This window comes from Vanessa atalanta, chromosome 21, assembly GCF_905147765.1.
Source record: "Vanessa atalanta chromosome 21, ilVanAtal1.2, whole genome shotgun sequence".
Classification (NCBI taxonomy): Eukaryota; Metazoa; Arthropoda; class Insecta; order Lepidoptera; family Nymphalidae; genus Vanessa; species Vanessa atalanta.
This window is the reverse complement of record NC_061891.1, coordinates 8757655-8777972: the sequence shown is the minus strand read 5'-3', so window position 1 is coordinate 8777972 and position 20318 is coordinate 8757655. Positions and strand designations below refer to the sequence as shown.

Sequence of the window (20318 nt, the reverse complement as noted above, 5' to 3'; positions counted from 1 at the left end):
CTGTGGTTGCGCACAAACTTATGCACAAATAGCCCTGCATAATTGAGGTCTCTTTTGAAATTAGCTGCCGCAGCCTAATCGATCAAGACGACATCATCATCATTGCGAGATATATTGCCGTCGCTTAAGGGTTAAGCATTAGCTACTTATCCGTCTTAAGATTTGTTTAAAGATAATGAACATAAATTAAAACGTAAAACTTAAAGCGCGATTTTAGTAAATCGCAGTATCAAGACTATTCATCGAAGACTTATTTTCTCGGACTAATGAGAAAACATTCTTTAATTATTTTGATTTAAAACATCATTCGTGCAACGCAGTCGGGTCTTAAGAAAAAACAAGCATAAACTCTTTTTGAAAATGCTATTGCTCTAACCTTTACCAAAGTTCAATATAACTGTATAATTTAGCGAAACAGTACCGTCAGCACAAAAATCGTATGTAAGCATTATTTATTTTTATTTTTTTAAATCAAATGCATTAGAATTTATTTATGAATTGGTTACCATGGAAACCATATGGAACGCAACAAACAGATACATTTTCACGCTATGCTGTTAACTATACTTATAAACGGACTTTTCCATTTACAGTAGTGATAAACTATTTCATCTTAAATTCAATGTGGCGGGTCTCGTAACGGTGGAATTTGATCGCCATTTTATATTTAAACTGACTAGGGAGAGCAAGAAAATTTCCAAAATAAAAAAAAAGAAGCCAGGCCTTTGGCCTAAGGCCTGTTCTCCCTTTTAAGGAGAAGTTTTGAAACTTATTGATTAATTCCATATACAGACTATATTATAAAAATTAAGAACGAATCTTTTAAAATAATTTAGCATAACAGATTTACACTTTTTATTACTTTTATATATAGGTATGTAGATTCTTAAATACACAAAGTATATAAAAAGAATTCTAATTGTACATTATTTATCTTATATTTAATAAAATGATAAATAATAAATGCTAAAATTCGTATTATGCTTAACATTACATTTATATGTTTAAAAGTACATTGTAATGTTTAAAGAAATAATTAAGGAAATAAATAATGATTTATTTATCTTCAATGCTATAGACAAATTCATATCAGACAAATCTTGTGTTCGCGTAATCAATGGATATCGCTTTCGCTTCGCTTGGTGAAACAAGTGTATTCGATCGTAAACGCTTTACAATCCAACGCTATACAAGAGTTGTCTATGCGAAAATAATTATATATAAAAATAATATTAATGTATTTTTTTTTAATAATTCGAGAGACGAACATTAAATAGTTGTTTGAAAACATTATTGGAAGATATTAGAAAATATTTACATTTTATACAATTTATACCAATTATCTTGTGGTAAAGCTCAGTGTAACCCAGAACGTCTGGATAAAATAAAAAAACAGGATTAGTGGTAGTTTATCGGTTTCAAATCAGGGATCAACCCAGGCTGTGAATCCCTGTTATCAAGATTTGTTCCCTGATTGTAACCCCTTTTTTCCATTGAAATAAAACTAGTTTTTAACGGATTTAATCGCGTATATTAATTATTTTAACATCCCGACGTTTCGAGCACTTTGCAGTGTTCGTGGTCACGGGCAGACTGACCGTGACCACGAACAATCCGTTAAAAACTAGTTTTATTTCAATGTGTAATAATCGCGAAAATCTAAGACAACCCTTTTTTCCACTTGCATATGGTACAGAGAACGTTTTAGGGCAATGTTATACGCGAATATAATAAGATACAGGAAAATATAATCAATTTATTTAGAATAACTGATTCGTAGTGAGTGCTCCCCAGCCAGACGGGCACTAAGCCTTAACACCAGTAATACTACATATGAATCACAACTTTACAAGCGAAAAAAATACATTAAAATTGTTTCATTTTAATCTGTGGGAATCGAAATCAATTTTTAAAGTGTATTTACAATTATTTATACACTTCAAGGCAAGATTGATCGTTTAGATAATAATTATCGATACTATGTATCCGTCGAGAAATCACTTCAAACATAAAAATATAACAACACTGTTGTTAAAAAAAAAGTAATGAGGTAAAATGATGTCACGATTATGTCAAGAATTAATTAAATACGTGCCAGTACTATTTTATATTTCATACATCGTATAGTATGTCACAAACACTTTAAGGAGTTGGTAGCTCAACCGGTAAGGCTACCTACCGTCTTTTTAAAATCCCACCACACATTCGAATACAAGAACATCTAAGTGTCCACGTAGCGAATGAATACTTGTGATATGCCGTGTTATTCAAGTCCAAAGAGCCAGTTGATGCCCTGAGCGAGGAAGAGCACCAGCGGTTGCCAGGCAATCACCCATCTGATCCAATCTAGCAGTTGTCCATAGAGTATATGTGGTCGGTCCCATCTGACATTTAGTTCAGGAATCATTTAGTTAATGTTCACACGGGATAAACATTATTATTACATATATATTTTTTATCTATTATAAAAGAGTAACTTTTCACTTTTCCGGTAACTTGGAAACCGGAGATTTCTGAAATATATTGTGAATTTATACAATTAGAGATAGTTTAACAATAACGTACAAATAAAGAAGGTAAGGTTGACGAAGGCAGTTGCATCGCTAAGGAAAATTCGCACTTTTCGGTACCAATGTGCTCCAAGAAAATCTACAAAGTGTCTGTTTTAATTCTTCGCACTTTTGTTATTTTATTATTGTGAGCAACTGGCAGTGACTTACTTTAGTCCGGCCAACTTAAATTGCGATTATTTATAACCGGTTAAGGTCGGTAATTAAACAAAAAGCGAAGTAGGAATGAATTTTAAAACCATTTTTCTGTCACTAAAATATCTGGTACTTATTATAAAGGATACGGATTAGTAAACATTCTCTTGAGATCCACCTTCTCCTTGCAGTACGGACAGGTCTGCTTCTTGCCGACGATGCACCAGCCTCGGATACAGAACTCGTGGAAAACGTGACTACAGGTCAGTTTATATGTATTTTCTGCAATACAATGATTAAATATGATTAGGTCTTCCTGGGAAAGGATATCCATCTGTGCAAGAGATATTTTAATGCGTAAACATCCATTTCCTCCACTAACTCTAATGGGACGTCAACAAAACACCCTCGCAGTTGGCTGTTAATGCCTTATTGGCAACAGCTCAGAACAATAATATTGACAGTGCTAGTACAGTGACTCGGTTTACATCTGAAGTTGTTAGACTAGAGTCAGAATGCTTTCCCATCGGATTATGGCATGATATGACTTAGAATTCTTATCAATAATCAATATAGCATCCGCAGTACTTAATACTCATTGATAAGTAGCGGCCTCTCATTGAGTAAGCCAGCGAAACTACAGGCCCAAGGTACATAACATCTTAGTTGCCAAGATTGGTGGGGCATTGGCTATGTAAGGAATAATTATTATTTCTTCATAACACTCCAAACTATATAGTTGCAATATTATAAACAGTATGTACCTAAAACGCCTTCCTCATTAACATCAACCAATAACTTATTGCCACAGACAGCACACACATTGCTCTCTAAGTGTCGAGTCGGCATCCCTTCTTTTGTGTAATACTGAAACAGAAAAAGTAATAATATAACAACATGATAACAACCATTTCAATCAAAATATACTTCACTCAATACAAGAACACTGTCATAATTTAATTTTACAGTATTATATTAAATGTAAACTGTTCGGAATGTGCATTATATTGAGAAAAACAAACAAAAAATCGTAACTAACACTGACTGTTAACAGAGAACCACATCGTTGGTTCGGCAGCCGATTAGATATATTTCGCAATATTATGAAAAAGTTATTGTGAAGTTACCTATAACAAAAGTATGCTACAGTAGTTATATTATTTAGGATAATAAAACAATACTCACCCCTATAGAAGCGGCCATTTTATCAGTACAATATTCGGCAACGTCTCGGCCCAACACCCCAAAGTACAATCCGTAGAACAGTGACACTAGACCAACGTCCATCCATACTTGCGGCTTGTGATTGAATATCGAGTTAATGTTCATGAAGGTCATCATCATAACTATGTAGCCGAACACACCGAAGAAGCAGCTCACTTTGTATATGAGGTAGAACCATTTGTACACCAATCTGAAACAATTAATTCATATATGACATAACCATCTACGTACAATTATGCCTCGATTGATCAAAGTTTCATACCAGTACATTCTGCTAGTTAAATATTAACGACTGTTTTAATATTCTTACGAAATTAATTATTTCTCAGCATTACACATTTAATTGCTTAGCCGTAATAATTAAGACCGTGAGCTACTCACAATTAATATTCGTCTAAAAAAATTTATCACAACACATACCTTGGTGTAGTGACAGACATGGGCTTCTGCGATGACTTCCACATGACGACAGCGGTCAGCAGCGTGAACACCGTCCACACCACGATGAACCTCGTCCAGTGGTTACTGATGCTCATCACCAGTGGTATCGACCACATTGCAACCATTGTAAATAGCTGGAATAAAATAAAATCGTAACAAGAACAATGGCAGCATAATTCCATTTAGATATCAAATCAATTTCGAATAAAAACAAATAACAGTGCTAATAGCTACAGTAAGTTGCAGACCCTTGGGTTATTATCTTACCCACTCTAAACACAAGCTATAGACAAAATAACCCATGAAGGCATTGAATGAAAACTTAAAAAATATTATCTAATTTGTAATTTTTTTGTTGTTGTTGTTGTCTGTACTCTTAATTGGCTCACGCACACTAAGAGATATTGTAAGGACGACGCGGCTTCGTGTGTGATAAATGATGTTTAAAATAAATGATAATATTTTATTTTTTGTCTAATACAATAAGAAGATTTCATAGATAAACTAAGGAACAGCTTGAGCTTCTGGTTTACATGCAAGTAATCTATGATAAGGATTTTTTTTTTCCGAATGGACAGTAGCCAGAGTTGCCTCTACACCATCACCGGGCGGGTGGGCTAGTCGTGGAAGACTCTGCCGGACGTTGAGCCCACTGAAGGGCTCCGAGTACGCGCGTCCTAAGGGCGCCTCCTGTGAGGCCTGACCTCGGCTTAGGACGCCGTCGATGTCTGGAGGTAGGACATGTGTGCTCTGAGACCCTACGCCTAGGCACGGACGGTTGATAATGAACGAGGGACCATGACCCCGCCGGCGGTATCGGTGTGAGGAATTTTGGCATAATGCATTACTAACATTAATATTCTCTCTATACAAAAATTCTAAGCATTAATCTTGTTGTTGCATAGAAATAAGAATATGCTATTATTTTGAGGTATTATATTGGATAGATACCATTTTTATTCTATGTTAGTTTAGTAAGAGAGATACAAAAGACAAAGTATTGACAATTATGTATGAAGTACTATGGAAGGGACTGGATGACCTCTGCCAAAAACAGAAATAAATGGAGGAGGCTTTTACCCTGAGGGGGTCCACAAATCAAAATGGTTCAAGTTACTAAATTTGTTGGTTACAATTTATGTTTGTGGAACAAATAAAGCTGTTTTATTATTTTTTTATTACACTAGTTGTCGCACGTGGGAGTCACTCGAGGCTTAGGAGTCGGTCTTCAGGTGTTAGTCAAAAAAAAGAATCCTTCCTTGGAGTTCAAGCTTACATCAAAAAAAAATTCATCAAATTCGGTTCAATGGTTTGGCCGCAATAGACAGACAGACAACAGTTACTTTCACATTTATACTATAGATAATTAAAATAAAAAATAGTAATAACTCACTGCATACGATCTGTAATGTAAATTCTTCCATTCAGATACTACTAAGTGAGCCACAATTAGAGTCACAATAAGGATGATGACCATTGTCATATGCATAGAGTCGTGACCCTTGTGCATCTCGTGCAATTTCTGATGGTCATATCTGAAAATAAATTACAAATAATGCATCAATTTACTGTTTGTTCTAAACTAAATATGTTAACTCTGTAAGAATACGAATAACAATGGATGTAAATATTGTCGTAGTAGTAGTGTTCATATACATTATGTATTACTAATTTGCCACTAACTAAGAGGAAAAATAAACTTCCGCTATATCATTTTTATGAATAACTATGTATAAAATAGATTTCGAAATATCTTGGCCAGTAATCTTTGATATTTTAATGTTATTTTAAGCACTTAAAAGATAAGTTATTATTCTAAGAATTTAAGTAGGTAATCAAATATTATTGAAATATCTAAGAATGCCAATATTAACTATATAGCCCTAATTATTATTACAATAATTCTAATCATTTCTGAATCATACTTTTCAGGTAAATTTTATGATATTATATATACATAATATATGTACAGATAGTGTTTGTCAATAAAATTCTAAATAAAAAAATGTAAAAGCAATTTTACATATATAAAATTATTTACAGAAAACAAGTTACATTTTTTTTTGTTGACATAGCCGAAATATGTATTAGTACTACAATGAACTAATACACATTTTTTTACAGTAAAATAATAGATACTCATACAGTACTATACTATACTACACTCAATATTTTTTTTATTTTTTATTTATTCAAATTCAAAGAACATTTCATTTACTTATTCAATAACTAAGTGACCCATGTGTATATAGAATACAAACGTACCTTAATTTTTCTTCCGACGTCAATTCTTCATACGACTGAAATAAATAAAAAAAATATACGTAATATAAGGAGTACCTTGAACCGAAAATGTCATAACTTCGAAAATAATTATATATATTAGCTATATTTAGGATACAATGCTTGGTGTTTGGTAATAATATTTATTGACTATACAATTACTTTAAAATAAAACTAATTAATACCTTGTTACCGTCGACCGGTCGATGAAGATCCATTTTTGCTTATATTATAAGTTCTAGCAATGTAATCCAATAAACACTTACAAATAGTTTAGACTATTACTAAATATTTACATAATTTCATTGAAATACTACAATAAACTTCAAGCGTTATTAAATACCGCAATGAGTTAAATTAAAGATTTCGAAGTGCCGTTGCCACTTGCCATGTTCTGTCAAAGCAGTGAGCATAGAGTATACGTAGTTACGTACGTAGTACATTTCAATTGTTGACATTGTCGTCATAATGCGAGTCTTATATATTTTTAAAAATCAACGTGAGCCATTTCAAATATTTTTTATAGTTTTTTAACATAACTTATTTAAAATGTATATCTAATGTTAAAGGATTAATTTAATATGGAATAGCAAAATAACCTAAGATTTCATTAAACATATTTTTACTTCAGAAAGTAAAAATACTTTTCTTCCAACTAGATATTTCAAACCAAAACGAAAATATTATAAATTTTGCTTCAGCCCGCGGAAAATCTATTTACTCAAATTTATTATTTATTCATTAAAAAATTATTAAAGTATACTGCTCTGATTTATCTTTTAATTTTTAAATTTGCATTATCATTTTAAATATTAACGATCAATTGGAATAACTAACACCTACTTATCCAGAAGTCATTCGAACACTTCAAAAAGTACGTGATAAATCTACCTACTTTTACGACATTGGTCAAAAAACTACTAATTGTTAAGATTATAATTACCTCCAAAGTCCAAGGTAAGTTTGTACGTAACACTGATTTTATACATATTTAACTACTAAGTATTAAGTTTTGTCAAAATTTGTCAATTTTCATAAACTACCTATTACTATTATTGGCATTTGGTGATTTATAATTTATATGTATTATCTATGGAATTTAGTGCCAAATGCCAATCCCCAAACAACTTTAGGCGACAGGCGTAATCTATGGGCGTAATGTTACTTCATATTCATAGTTCATTTGTAATTGAAATATTTTATACAAATAATGCCGCGTAAACCATGTTACTGGACGCGTAAATTAGAGTTGGAATTAGTTGAATTTGTTCGTCAAAAAGAATTTATTTGGAAACCGATTGGAAACACGAATCATCTAATTCAACAGAAATACAAGGCTTACGCTGAATTCGCAGCGAGACTGGGACGCGGATTTACCGGTAAAAAATATGTTATTTTTTAAAGTAAACTTAATTTTTCTCAAAATGATTCGATATTTATAAACAACAAAAACATTTACTTGGTGATAGGGCTTTGTGCAAGCCTGCCTGGGTAGGTACCACCTGGTCATCAGATAATCTACCGCCAAACAGGAATAAAGGAAAATGAGCCAATACACCACTGCCACAAGGCACATAACATCTTAGTTCCATCATTTTAGTGGGTTGGTGCAAACTGCAATGGCAATGTAAGGAATGGTTAATATTCCTTACATCACCAATGTCTATTGGTGCTGGTGAGGACTTACCACTAGGTGGCCCATTTGTCTGCCTATTTATGCCGGTGAAACTATATATATAGTTTGAAACAAAAGTATATTAATGTTATTTGTAACTTTCTTTAGTTAGTTCTTTAGTGTATTTATTAAAAAAAACTCCTCAATAATCTTCTTCCTCCCCAATTTACAGTAATAGTTAATACACATTTTTTTTACCTCTAAGCAATTCAAAAAATCGAGGGTTTATTGGTAATTTTACATTTAAATTTAACTTATTACTGTTACTGTAGTATCAATTAAATGTGCTTTGTAGAGATGTTTTGATTTAGTACATAACTATACATGTTATAACAGAATTAAAAGTTAAAAAAATAAAACCTTTTTTCTAAGCTCGTTCTGTCAGAGACCGATGGGTGAATATCCGAAGCACATTTAACCACAACTTAAGGCGAGTTGATAAATCGAGAGAAACAGCTCAGTCAGCTTCAGAGGTGTATGTTCCTTGCTGGCCTTTGTGGAAACCTCTGCAATTCCTCCGAGAAGCCACTTTGAAAGATGTTGTTAATTATGTAAGTTAAATGACAAAATTCTAATATTTTTCTTATGTACGTTTATATATGATTCAAACTGTTTTTTTATGAGAAGAATTTCACAGTAGCCTAAAGTTTGCAAGATTGATCTTGGTTTTAATCATTCCCATCTTTCGGATTTCTGTCAAATCTGGAATAGGAAAAAAGAGTGCAAATGCTTGTATCACTTTAATATCTCTGGAGTAGAGGTTAACATCTGTTGGCAAGGTTTTTTTCTATTAAACTTTATTAAATCATGTCTAAAAGTATAAATACTACTTAGCCTGGCAATATGTCAAAGATAGATGCTTATTAAAGATATTATGTTGATACCACATTAGATTAAGTTTATCAACTTATTGGGCATATTTCAAACAGCAGACTTTTTATTAATTTACCTACTGTATATGCTACCGTCCATCTGCTATATATTTGTTTTACAAAGGTGGTTTGTAAAGTTGAATAGGCTAATCGCAGGGACTACTTGAATCATTGGAATTATTACTTTAATGTTAAATTATAAATTTTATGTTCAAGCAGATTAGTAATAGTTTAATCAAAAATTAAACATAAGCTATTGAGTGGAATTATAGATTAGTAGGCCCTTTATATTGCTTGAAACTGTAAACCAAATATAAGTTTTTTCAAAGTTTTGACATATATATGTACAAATATTATAAATGCAAACATGACATAAATAAATAAAAGGTTTTTATACTGAACATCTGACAATCAACCCTGTAAAATCAGGCTACAAATAGTTAATAGTAATTTAAATCTTATTTTAAATGTTTTAGGATTACACCCTGAATGAAGACTTTAATGATCTTACATCAAATATAGAAGTTAAAGAAGAAGCACCAATGGAATATGATGTGGATCTTGTTGGTATCAGACAGCGTGGTCAAAGAACAGATAGGCCTCGTAAGAAAATTAAAAACAAAGCTGATAACAGTAATAAATGTATACAGATTCTGGATGATCTTGTCAAAGCTTTGAATCCTTTATTAGAAAAAAAAACCGAAAGTAGTCGATACTGGTATTTCGGCAAGCATGTTACAGAGCAACTTAATGCAATGAGGAAGATGGATGCTGAATGTGCGAGTCGTGATATTATGTTACTTTTAGAGAGTAGGACCGAAGGCTGAAATGTTGTGATGGAAGACTTGAAGTCTGATCCATTGAAAGGTTAACTGGGTACTGAATCTGGATGCTAGTAGTATAAATGTCCAGTAACGAACTGTGCTTAAAAGAAATAAGAGGCTTAATGGTTTGCACATACTACAATATAACGGAGTTCAAATAAAGGGGTTTGAATCGTAAGACTTCCTTTTTTGATTTTTACAAACTATCTAAATAATAAATTATCACAGAAAGAGGAGAATCACGATACAAAAGTTGATCAAGTATTTATAATAGTTTAATAATAAGTTCTTACATTAACTTTAATAAGTAAATACAAATCAAAATTGATAAAAGCTTCTGCATAAAACAATACGAAAACATGGAATGGTTTCAAGAATACTCATAGTATTAAACCCAGTAATATTTTTTCGTACAATAGTGTCTATTGTTAAAATTATTGGAAATAAATCTCATCAAATTTTTCAATAACTATTAACTCTAAACATCAATCGGCACATGCTTGATGTTTGATCGGCAAATTAATTAAACATATATGATAAGGTATGGTGACCTACTGAAGGAGTTATACAAAGCTCTTGTTTTAGTTGTAGTGTCATTTTTTTTACCAACTCATTATGATATAAAATATGTTATGTTATTGTTCTCAATACATATTTATATTTTTTTATCGTTATAAAGAGTTATCGTTATATGGAGTGAAGAAAGAAAAATAACATTTCATATGGTGTGAACAATAAAATTTCATATGGTTTTGATAAAATTCATAAATATAGTTAGTTAACTTTGCCAGACGTTTTTTGCGTTGCCAGTACTTTTTGACTCTTGATATGTGGTGGAATTTTCTTGATTAAACAATTAAAAATTCTACCAACTTCGTCTTCATTCAGTTTTGCCATACTTTTCGCCACTAAGTCAATAATTTGTTCACCATTAAGTGAACCGGTTCTGGTCACATTGTTGTGTATATTTTCTTATGTTTGGAGATCTACGTTAAAATTTTCTGGTATCTTAAACTGTTTAATCCATTCATTCAGTTGTGGATTGTCTTCATTATCAAACGGATCCGTTTCTACTGTTTAATCAATACAAATTGTCGCGTGACGTGACGAAATGAATGCTGTATAGTAGCTGTTACTTTTTTGCAGACTTTTGATATAAAGTTCAGTGCTTGTAGCACGTTAGTCGAGGTCTTGCCGTGAGTTTCGAACAGTTCCATTAAGATTTTCAAGGCTAATCACGCTCTAGTCCATCGGCTGCAATATACTGGTTGTATTAGCTGGAAAAAATGATAACTCTATGTTTCGAAGATTAGATATACGAGCAGGCAGAAGAAAGATTTTTCGTGTTTTCAATTCAGTATCCCATTTTCTCACTTCCTCTACAAAGAACTGCGCTGTTATCTAAGCTGACTTATTTGCTTTACATGCGACTGGCAACTGTTTTGTGTTCTTGAAATACCGAGGATTTTTCGATTTGCTTATAACTTAAGAGCTTTATTTTTTCTGTATCATTCATATTGGCAGCTACTAGAACAGTAATGCGCTTTTTAGCGTCTTCCTTCCGTATTAAAAAAAGAAATATGTGTTGAAACATATTTCTTTTTTTAATTTTAATGTTTTGTCGGGAGTCAGCTTCAAAAAAGTCCATTTTCATCAGCATTGAAAATGTCATTTGCAGAGTACTTCTCCTTTAATTTAGGCTACACTTTATTTATCCAGTCATTAGTCACATTCATATCAACAACCCGCGCCTCCGTTCATTTTATCGTACCTAATTTTGTGACGATGCTTACATTTTCTGAGTGGACCATCTAATGCTTTAAAGTTAGTTATGCCAAGTTGTTCGGCAAACTTATCAGCCTTAGCTTTAACAATTGGACCCGACATAGGTACATTATTCAGACGCTGATTGTTGAACCTCGATAACATTGCTTGATCCAAGTCTTCGAATTTTGGCTTCCTTAATTTTTTAGGAGACTGTCCCTCCAGCATCGCCTGCAGAATTGTTTCCTCATTTTTCCAAAAGGTACAACTGTAGATCGATTTGGTTGACGACGGCTTCCAATGTTACTTTTTTTTTCGCCCTTTTCAATCGCACGCCTCACACAACTTTTTCGTCAACACATAACGCCTTTCTTTTACTGGCCATTTTAACAGTTTCAAAGTTGGTTTACGACTGATAAGATAAATTCAGATTTCAACTGATATCACTGCATCAACTTCATTATCTTTTCAACCAACCAAATCAAAAAGTATGCATGAGGCAATGCTTGTTTCTGCCACTCCACAGAATACATCCAGCAGCATGTCTCACCAAACACATAATGTTTTACGATGAAATCTATTAAAGATATCAACTTTTGTCTAAAGACTGGCTGTAATATCATGACGATCAATAGGATTGCCCAGGGAATAACTCCTGCTTGATTTCTATCCAGTGCGGATTGCATGTAAATGTAATGAACAGATCTGCTGTACCATAATGACGAACATACGACATAGCATCTTGAGCATATTCGTGCACATGTCGAGGGCTTCCGATGTATGTTGCTGGAAGAATAGTCATCCGACCAACATTCTGTGCATTTCCATCAGTATTAATCGCATTTCGAAGGTGAATATACTCTTCAGATCGGAATTTGGTCGATTCAACTTATTAAATGTTAATCTCTCCGTTTCAATTTTTATAAACATGTCAACAATATATTTGTGATATCGCCGACATTTTAATATGTGACTGTCTTCATTTTCCCGAATCATTAGGTGGTATGAATAATAGTTCATGGAAGTGAATTTTTTGTTGGTTTCAGAACCTGTAAATAGATTTTGTATTAATAACATTAAAATATAAAATTAAAATACATAATACAGTGTGACTGCGATATTATCCCCACAGTTAAACTAATATTTTAATTACTTGTAATGGGATTTATCATTTTTATTGAGAAATCATAACCATTTTCACCTTGCCAAAATATAATAGGATATTGCAGATAGCAACTTCATCAATAGTTGGTGCATTAAAACGTCTTGCATGTTGACCCGCAGGTGTTTTATCAGCTCTGATTACAATTTTGTGATTATCAGATGGCATCAGATCCAGTACAGTTTAAAACAATATAATCAGTTGATTGTGTTCATGAAATAAAGTTTGTAATTGTTCTACAATAGACCTCTTTACTAAATTGTTATGTACACAACGCAGATTAATTTCTTGTGGTGAAGTGCCCATAAAATAACTTTGCAGGAATTTGTAGTTGCTATCTGACACTGGTAACATATTTGGCCTTGTATCTGTGAATTAAAAAAAATATTATGTTTGTACCAAACACTACAAAATAAAATAAATAAGCAATGTGGGGTATAAATTTATGGATTGTCAGTGATCAAACTTAAATAATATCTTAAAAATTATATGTGTCTCCTAATTAGTTGTAATATCTATCATCAAATAATTATTTTGGGTTGCAAAATAATAAAAGTGTCGCTAAAACTAAATCACCAAATAAAAATATTTCTCTACAAACTTGCACCTTTTCATCGCCACGAGCATTTAGGGGCGAGGTGTATTGTAAAGTTCCTGTGCGTCTTGATTCGTTCTTGACAGTTTTACGATTGGTAGCACTTCGAGATACTAATCCGGTGACAAAGATTTTGCGTTGGTCCCAATTTAAGGTTTTCCAGAAATGAGTGTGATTTTTTTTGCGCAGATCTTCAGTAAATTGGGAAAAACCCCTTATCTTACTCTTCCTACAAAAGTCAGAGCTGCTCGTTGGTCCAAGTTGTCTTGCAGGTCTAACAGTATCATGCTTTACTGTTTCTCCAAGAGGTTTCCTATATCCGAAATATAGTTAATGTTCTCCTCTCATTCGCATTTCCTTAGCTTTATTCTTAGCCCATTGGCTAGGTACAGCTTTGCGGCGTCGTTTATTTCCCTCGATAAGGTCTCCGTAGAATACTTCATCGTTTTTTTAAAATTAGAATCAGTGGAATAGTCACCAAAAATGTTATTTTGCGGTAAATACTCGGAATCAGTATCTGCACTAGGATCTTCGAAATAATCATTGACGATTAAAGTAGTAAGAAAACACCCCGACACTGATATAAATCGTCGTAAACAGTTTGCTGATGGAGTATCATTTGTTAAATATGTACTGATATAAACAATCATTCATTTTATATATCGATAATTGAATCCGCCTTGTCTGACCACAAGCAAATATATCTTGAAATTGGCACTCTATCACCGCAAAGAAATAAAAAGATAGACTATCAGGCACTTAATTATAAACAACTATACTTTGATGCACTAAACGCTACATTCAGTTTGCAATTGCGACGATGTCGTTCTGGATGAGCTTTATGTAGTCTTGTTTTGAGCTGATAATTTTAACCAAGACATAAACACCTTGTTTTATCTTATTAACGTAAATGTTTTTCATCTCAGTCAAAGCACCGTCACTTTGCTTTGGAAGATTTTTTTTTAATGATATTAAAGAAACATCATCTTTGGAATCTGAACTGTAGACAATGCTGTAAAACCCTTTTACTCGTTTTTTGCAAAAGTTGCTAATATCCAAACGGACAAATGTTGTCGCAAGCGGAGATTTTTCCACGGTATTTTGGAATGGAACATAGCACTTGGGATTCATGCAAGAGTAAAAGCCACGCTGACAAAAACAACTCAAATTTCTATACTTGAGAACTCCAACCTCCTCAGTGAAAACTTGATGGACTTTCATGGTACCAAATAACGGTAGGATTTGCTCCTGGATCTGCGTTGAACGTTGCTCTAAATTGAATAATATTTTTCAAAGTAAGATAGAAATTAGTAGCATCAGAGATGTCAGTTCTACGTACAACAAGTTGGTCAGCAGTAAGTTTCAATAATCCGCCTATCCCATCTGCTGCACCTTTGCCATGGCCTGCTTCAAATAAATTACACGTAACTTTAGTGAACTTGTACTCAGAGAATAGTTTTGTGCAAATCAGATAAAAGTTCTATTTTTGGCGGTATTGAGTGGCTGGGCCGTCTGAAAATACATGCAGAATATTAACTTTAAGAAATTTGTCATGAATTGAAGCAAATATTGGGTGGATATGAGCCCAGATTGCACCTGGATTTTGTGAAAATTTTCCAGACAAAACGATGATACATCTATCTTATTATTTGAGCCACTACTATATATCACTACCGTATGTTCCTTACTTGATTTCGGGAACATCCAAAATTATGAGATTGTACTTCTTCAAAAAATTTGCACCTATAATTTTCACTGTATTTCACTATTTTCAATCTATCTCAATATAGTCGATAGTGCGTAGCTACAAGGTCGACTACTTTCCAGGAGATAAAAAAAAGCTTTATAATATAAGTATTTAGAATGATAAAGCGAATTTTGCTGCAATGTTGGGTTCTTAGTGTACCAGGCCATCAGTCAGTGGTACAACAATTGCAGTTTTTTTTATTTAATTGGGCGTTACGGCACTAACGCGGTTTCATTGTGCCAATATCAGCTTCATGATATAATTAAATGAGTACATACGCGTAATTGAAACAATCATAAAAAGTACAAAACAACTTTTTATTCATCTTTCTGATTACAAAAATATGGGAAAGAAACATTTTTTAACTCTCAAAAAAAAAAATACATTAAGTAGGTAAAACACTCCTTTACACTGTTCAGTCTTTACAATAACCGCATAATAATCACAAAAAACAAAAATTGTAGTTGTACTCGGGAAGCAGATGTTGTATTGATATAATGGACAGTAGAATGTTTGACCTGGCGGAAGACTCCAGACGATTTTGTTAACTCTGGATACAGAGATAAAAGATCATGGAATTCTGAGTTATCGGATATGGCCTTAATGCTAACTTGGGTATAATTAGTCGTTATCCCGTTTGTTGTTAACGTTATTATAGTGTCTACCAGGCGTTTGTTTTTGCAGTCTACTAATACCCATGCCCATAATGTGACATAAAATCGGCGCCAATTATTATAGGTTTGTCAACGTTTGCGATGACAAAACGCCAAAATCCCGCCTTAGCCCAAGGTTGAGGTGCAACGTCATCGTACCGTACGTTTCAATTAATTAAATTACACTGTCATGAGCAGCCGTTAATTCATAGTCGGAGGGTTACTATACCGTTGTAAAAATCGCCGTGGTATATTACCGCCGTGGCACGGATCTGAGCCAGTGTCAATTAGGAACTGCACCTTAGATTTTTTGTCCATAACGAATAGACGACTGGTAATACTGGGGCAGTTGTCTGTCGCCTCTACGAACTGCCGTTTTGGTTTTCTGTAACGTAGTTGCAGGGCTTAGTGCATTTAGTGGCCTTATCTCCAAAAGTGCTGTGGTACCACTGGTACCAGCATATGCCAGGTGCTCGATTGCGACTTCGGCTACGACAACGATACCTCGATTAGTCCCTGCCATAGTCATGTGAGTTTGAAGATAATTTTGAGATCTGCTGCTGTTTTTGAACTATTAATATTTTTTCGTCGTTGTGTTCGTCGACTTTATTTAATAATATATCGAATTTGACTGGAAGGAGGGTGGAGGTGCTGGCCACTTGTGGAAGGGCGGCTGTATTAAATATTTATTTTCCAAAACTCTAATAACTTAACTTTTATTATATATAAAAGTTAAGTTATTAGAGTTTATATGTTTAGGATCATAGGGAACTCTTAATACTTCAACTTTTTTATTTTGACAATAATCTGGATCGGCTACACAAAAGAAACAGTTTTTCTTTCTTGTTGAAGTTGCATTTGAGTATTGGATTTTTATGTGGCTTCGCCGTTTTTAATGTAAGTTTTATATGTTTTTACATTATTGGGGCATTTAATTTCTTTTACACCACCTTTAAATATGCCATCTGGGGAACCAGCAATCATAGGATAAACTGAACTTAATACCAGAACGCATATATTTATTTTTTTATTTAGTTTTTTCTCCACAGTTTTTCTTACCTCACCTTCTAGTTAACGTCCACGTTTCATAGCTGAAGTATCTGGTATCTTTGCACCTAATATGAGAGATATGAGTGTACCATCAATCTTTTTGCAGCGGCTTACCTCAAATCCTCTAGATGGAGCTATTCTTCCATATAGCAGCTAATACCAAAGACAGCTATTGACTTGTTCTGTTGTTTCTTCAACTTTTGTTATTAGTGATGCAGATATCTAAACTTTTTTTAAGAATTCATCAACACATTCCCTTTAAAATTCCACACAAGTTGATGCATTGAGACAGCCTGTGTTTCAATCACACTATATGTGGATTGATAATTTAAGAGTTCACAATCCTCAATTTTCCTCTTCTTTACCTCTTCTAAAAACTCAAGCAAATCCTTTGAATTTGGTTGTTAAAGAGGGCTGTCCTTGGATAAATCTTTTGCTGTCATATATTTAAGAGTACTACTAACTCTCGATAATTTTGATTTCTGCCAATAGCACTCAATCGAAGTGCATGAAGGTTCCTCACTTTGTCGATGAACCCACTTTGAGAAGGCTATTGCGTGCTTACGACCAACCTGTGAAGTCTTAACATTGTACAGAGAGAATACTCTCATCTTCCTCATCAACAACTATTATGAATGTATACAGAATATACAGCTTTGAATTAACTTTGTGGTCAGGACATATTTTGCATTTTTCAATACATAATTTCCCGATACGCTTAAGCTGCACATAGCTTACAAAATCATCTCCGTATGAAGCTCGTGATGACCTGAAATTGAAAATGTATTATGTTAAAGTTATATACACTTTGTATTCGCTAACATCAAATTCAGTTAAGTAATTACTTTCCACTGTAGGTAAATGCAACTCTCTGACTGGTAACTGCTAATTAAATAAGATTTTGATTGTTCTTCATGTAATACTCACATAGAAGTTTTAACATTACGGAATTCCTATGAACAAAAGTCGGTGTTAATTGCAAAAAAATTGCCAAGCATAATGACGTCAATTTTGGGCAGATTATTGCTAAGTGCAAGTGCTTTGATAAATCCTGATTCCATGGCAAATTATACCTGTCTTTCAAGATAAAACTAAAAACGAACTGTATTAATTTAACAATAAAATTTGTCGTAATATCGAGCTCTACCAAATCAAAATAAAAAGCATGGTAAATATCCCGTTTTAAATACATACTTATAGTAATAAAAATAAACATGTTGATTTAAAATCTTAAGCCACGTTTTCACTAGGTGACCTGTCGCGGAGACGGAAATTTTCTAACCACCAAACGCGTATCGTTGCACAGTTTTGGTTGGTTTATGTTTCGAAGCATGATTGATGATGATTGAGTAATATAATAAGGGGGACCTTGTCGAATGCTTTACTAAAATCAGTGTAGATGACATCAACAAGCTGGCGTGAATCGACTGCAGTGGTAACAATGTCGGTAAAAGATACTAAATTTGTCGACGTCGATCTAGGACTGAAAAAACCGTGCTGAAATGGAGTAATTACCTGTTTGAAATGCCATTCTAACACAGGATATACCATTTTCTCAAAATTTTTTGCAAATGTAACGAGAATAGAAATGGGTCTATAATTGCAGATTAATTCAGCATTTCCATTTTTTAATAGTGGAACAATTAAAGATTTCTTCCAGGCTGACGGAAAAGTTCCTGTTGATAAAGATTTGTTAAAAATGATGGAAAGAGGATATGCTAATGCAAATGCGCATTTTTTGACAAATATTGCAGGTATACCATCTGCTCCTGCTCCTTTATGGGGATCCATTCTTTTTATAACATTGAGTACCATAATTGGAGTGACATAAATGTTACAAACGTCATTAACCGTTTTGTCGCCTATCAAATTAGGCGAGTTGTGTGAGTTGGCATCTTCCTCGCAGAAAACCGATTTGAAGTGTCTCACAAATAAGTTGCAAATATCATGGCCATTGGAAGCAGTATCATGATTCAAAGTCATTTGAGCCGGTTACTTACTATTATTTGTTTTTTTCTTTTTATAAAAAGACCAGATAATTTTTGGATTAGATCGTAAAAGAGACTCCAGGCGTGTTCTATATTCTTTATAACTAGACGACATTAAAACTGCACGGTATTTGAGGATTGCAATCCAAAAACTGCCATATCACTGCCTTTCGTGACATATTTGCAAATATATTTTATGGACTTAACTGAATTGCAGTATTCAACGTTGCAATGTGTCTTGAACGTTTTAGAAATAAGTGGCGAATATGGAACAATCCAACTGTTGTCGACAACGAATTCCATTCTTTTCACTTTCGTTGTGACAGTTCGACCGTTGTCATCTGGTGATCGACGCCGATACAGCGGATAACCATCGTTGCCAGTGACAGTCTCCGCCTTTAATTTCCGTGGATATCGTTTAGAGCACTTTCCATCGACCATGCAAGGTGATTGGGGATTGATGGCACCACACGGTCCATGAATCATATTAGTAGTAACAACATCATGTAGGTCTGGATCGACTCCATGATCAGGAATCTCGGCACATATGACATCATCTATTTGGTCAGGCTGAATTCTTTCCACTAACCAAATAAGAATGTTTCCGTGCGGCAGGCCTCGCTTTTGCCATTCGATTGAATACATCCAGCATCGAGTGTCTCCAAAGACGCGTTGTTTAACAATAAAGTTCATCAGGGACCGAATTTTTTGCCTGAATATACGTGCTGTGATGTCGTGTCTATCACTTGATTTTGGTCCGGGAAGCAGCAACTGAGTAATTTCTATCCATTTTGGATTACAGGTGAAAGTAATAAAGAGATCTGGCCGACCATAATGACGAACATATGTCATTGCATCTTGTGCATATTCATGCATATGACGTGGACTACCAATGTACGTCGCCGGCAGAATAGTTAATCGACCAATATTAGCTGCATTTTCTTCAGTACTAACTGCATCACGTAAATGGATGTACTCCTCAGAACGCAGTTTGGCTTGGTTCAACCTAATGAATGTTAAACGTTCCGTTTCTATTTTTACATACATGACAACCCAATACTGCTGAAAAAATCGATGCGTAATAATTCATTGAACTAACTTTCTTTGTAGTTTCTTCACCTGAAATTAAAAATTTGATAATTAACCATTTCAAAGGCAAATTTCAAAGGCAAACAATACAGACATTAACCATTTTTTTAATAAGCATTATTTTAAATCAGTTGTGACTATTCCCTTCCTATCTTAGTTAAAATATAATTTTACGTTTAAATTACTTATATTTAAATATCGGTTTGGCTCGTGATTTCGTCTAGTTAGTTAGGATCCATATAACGT

General features: G+C 33.6%; 2 protein-coding genes across 2 annotated transcripts; one reads left to right on the top strand and one right to left on the bottom strand.

Annotated features, from left to right (window-relative positions):
* Positions 1 to 1004: 1004 nt before the first annotated feature.
* LOC125072280 (RING finger protein 121) lies at positions 1005 to 7059 on the bottom strand. Its single transcript, XM_047682842.1, has 8 exons — positions 6839 to 7059; positions 6636 to 6670; positions 5764 to 5905; positions 4350 to 4504; positions 3891 to 4119; positions 3470 to 3572; positions 2855 to 2987; positions 1005 to 2384 (listed from the first exon to the last, which is right to left on the bottom strand). Exons 1-8 carry the CDS (start codon positions 6869 to 6871, stop codon positions 2264 to 2266), a joined length of 951 nt encoding a protein of 316 aa, XP_047538798.1. The 5' UTR covers positions 6872 to 7059; the 3' UTR covers positions 1005 to 2263.
* Positions 7060 to 7769: 710 nt separating this feature from the next.
* LOC125072424 lies at positions 7770 to 10202 on the top strand. Its single transcript, XM_047683053.1, has 3 exons — positions 7770 to 8032; positions 8701 to 8879; positions 9677 to 10202. The coding sequence occupies exons 1-3, from the start codon at positions 7864 to 7866 to the stop codon at positions 10025 to 10027; spliced, it is 699 nt and encodes a 232-aa protein (XP_047539009.1). The 5' UTR covers positions 7770 to 7863; the 3' UTR covers positions 10028 to 10202.
* Positions 10203 to 20318: the final 10116 nt, after the last annotated feature.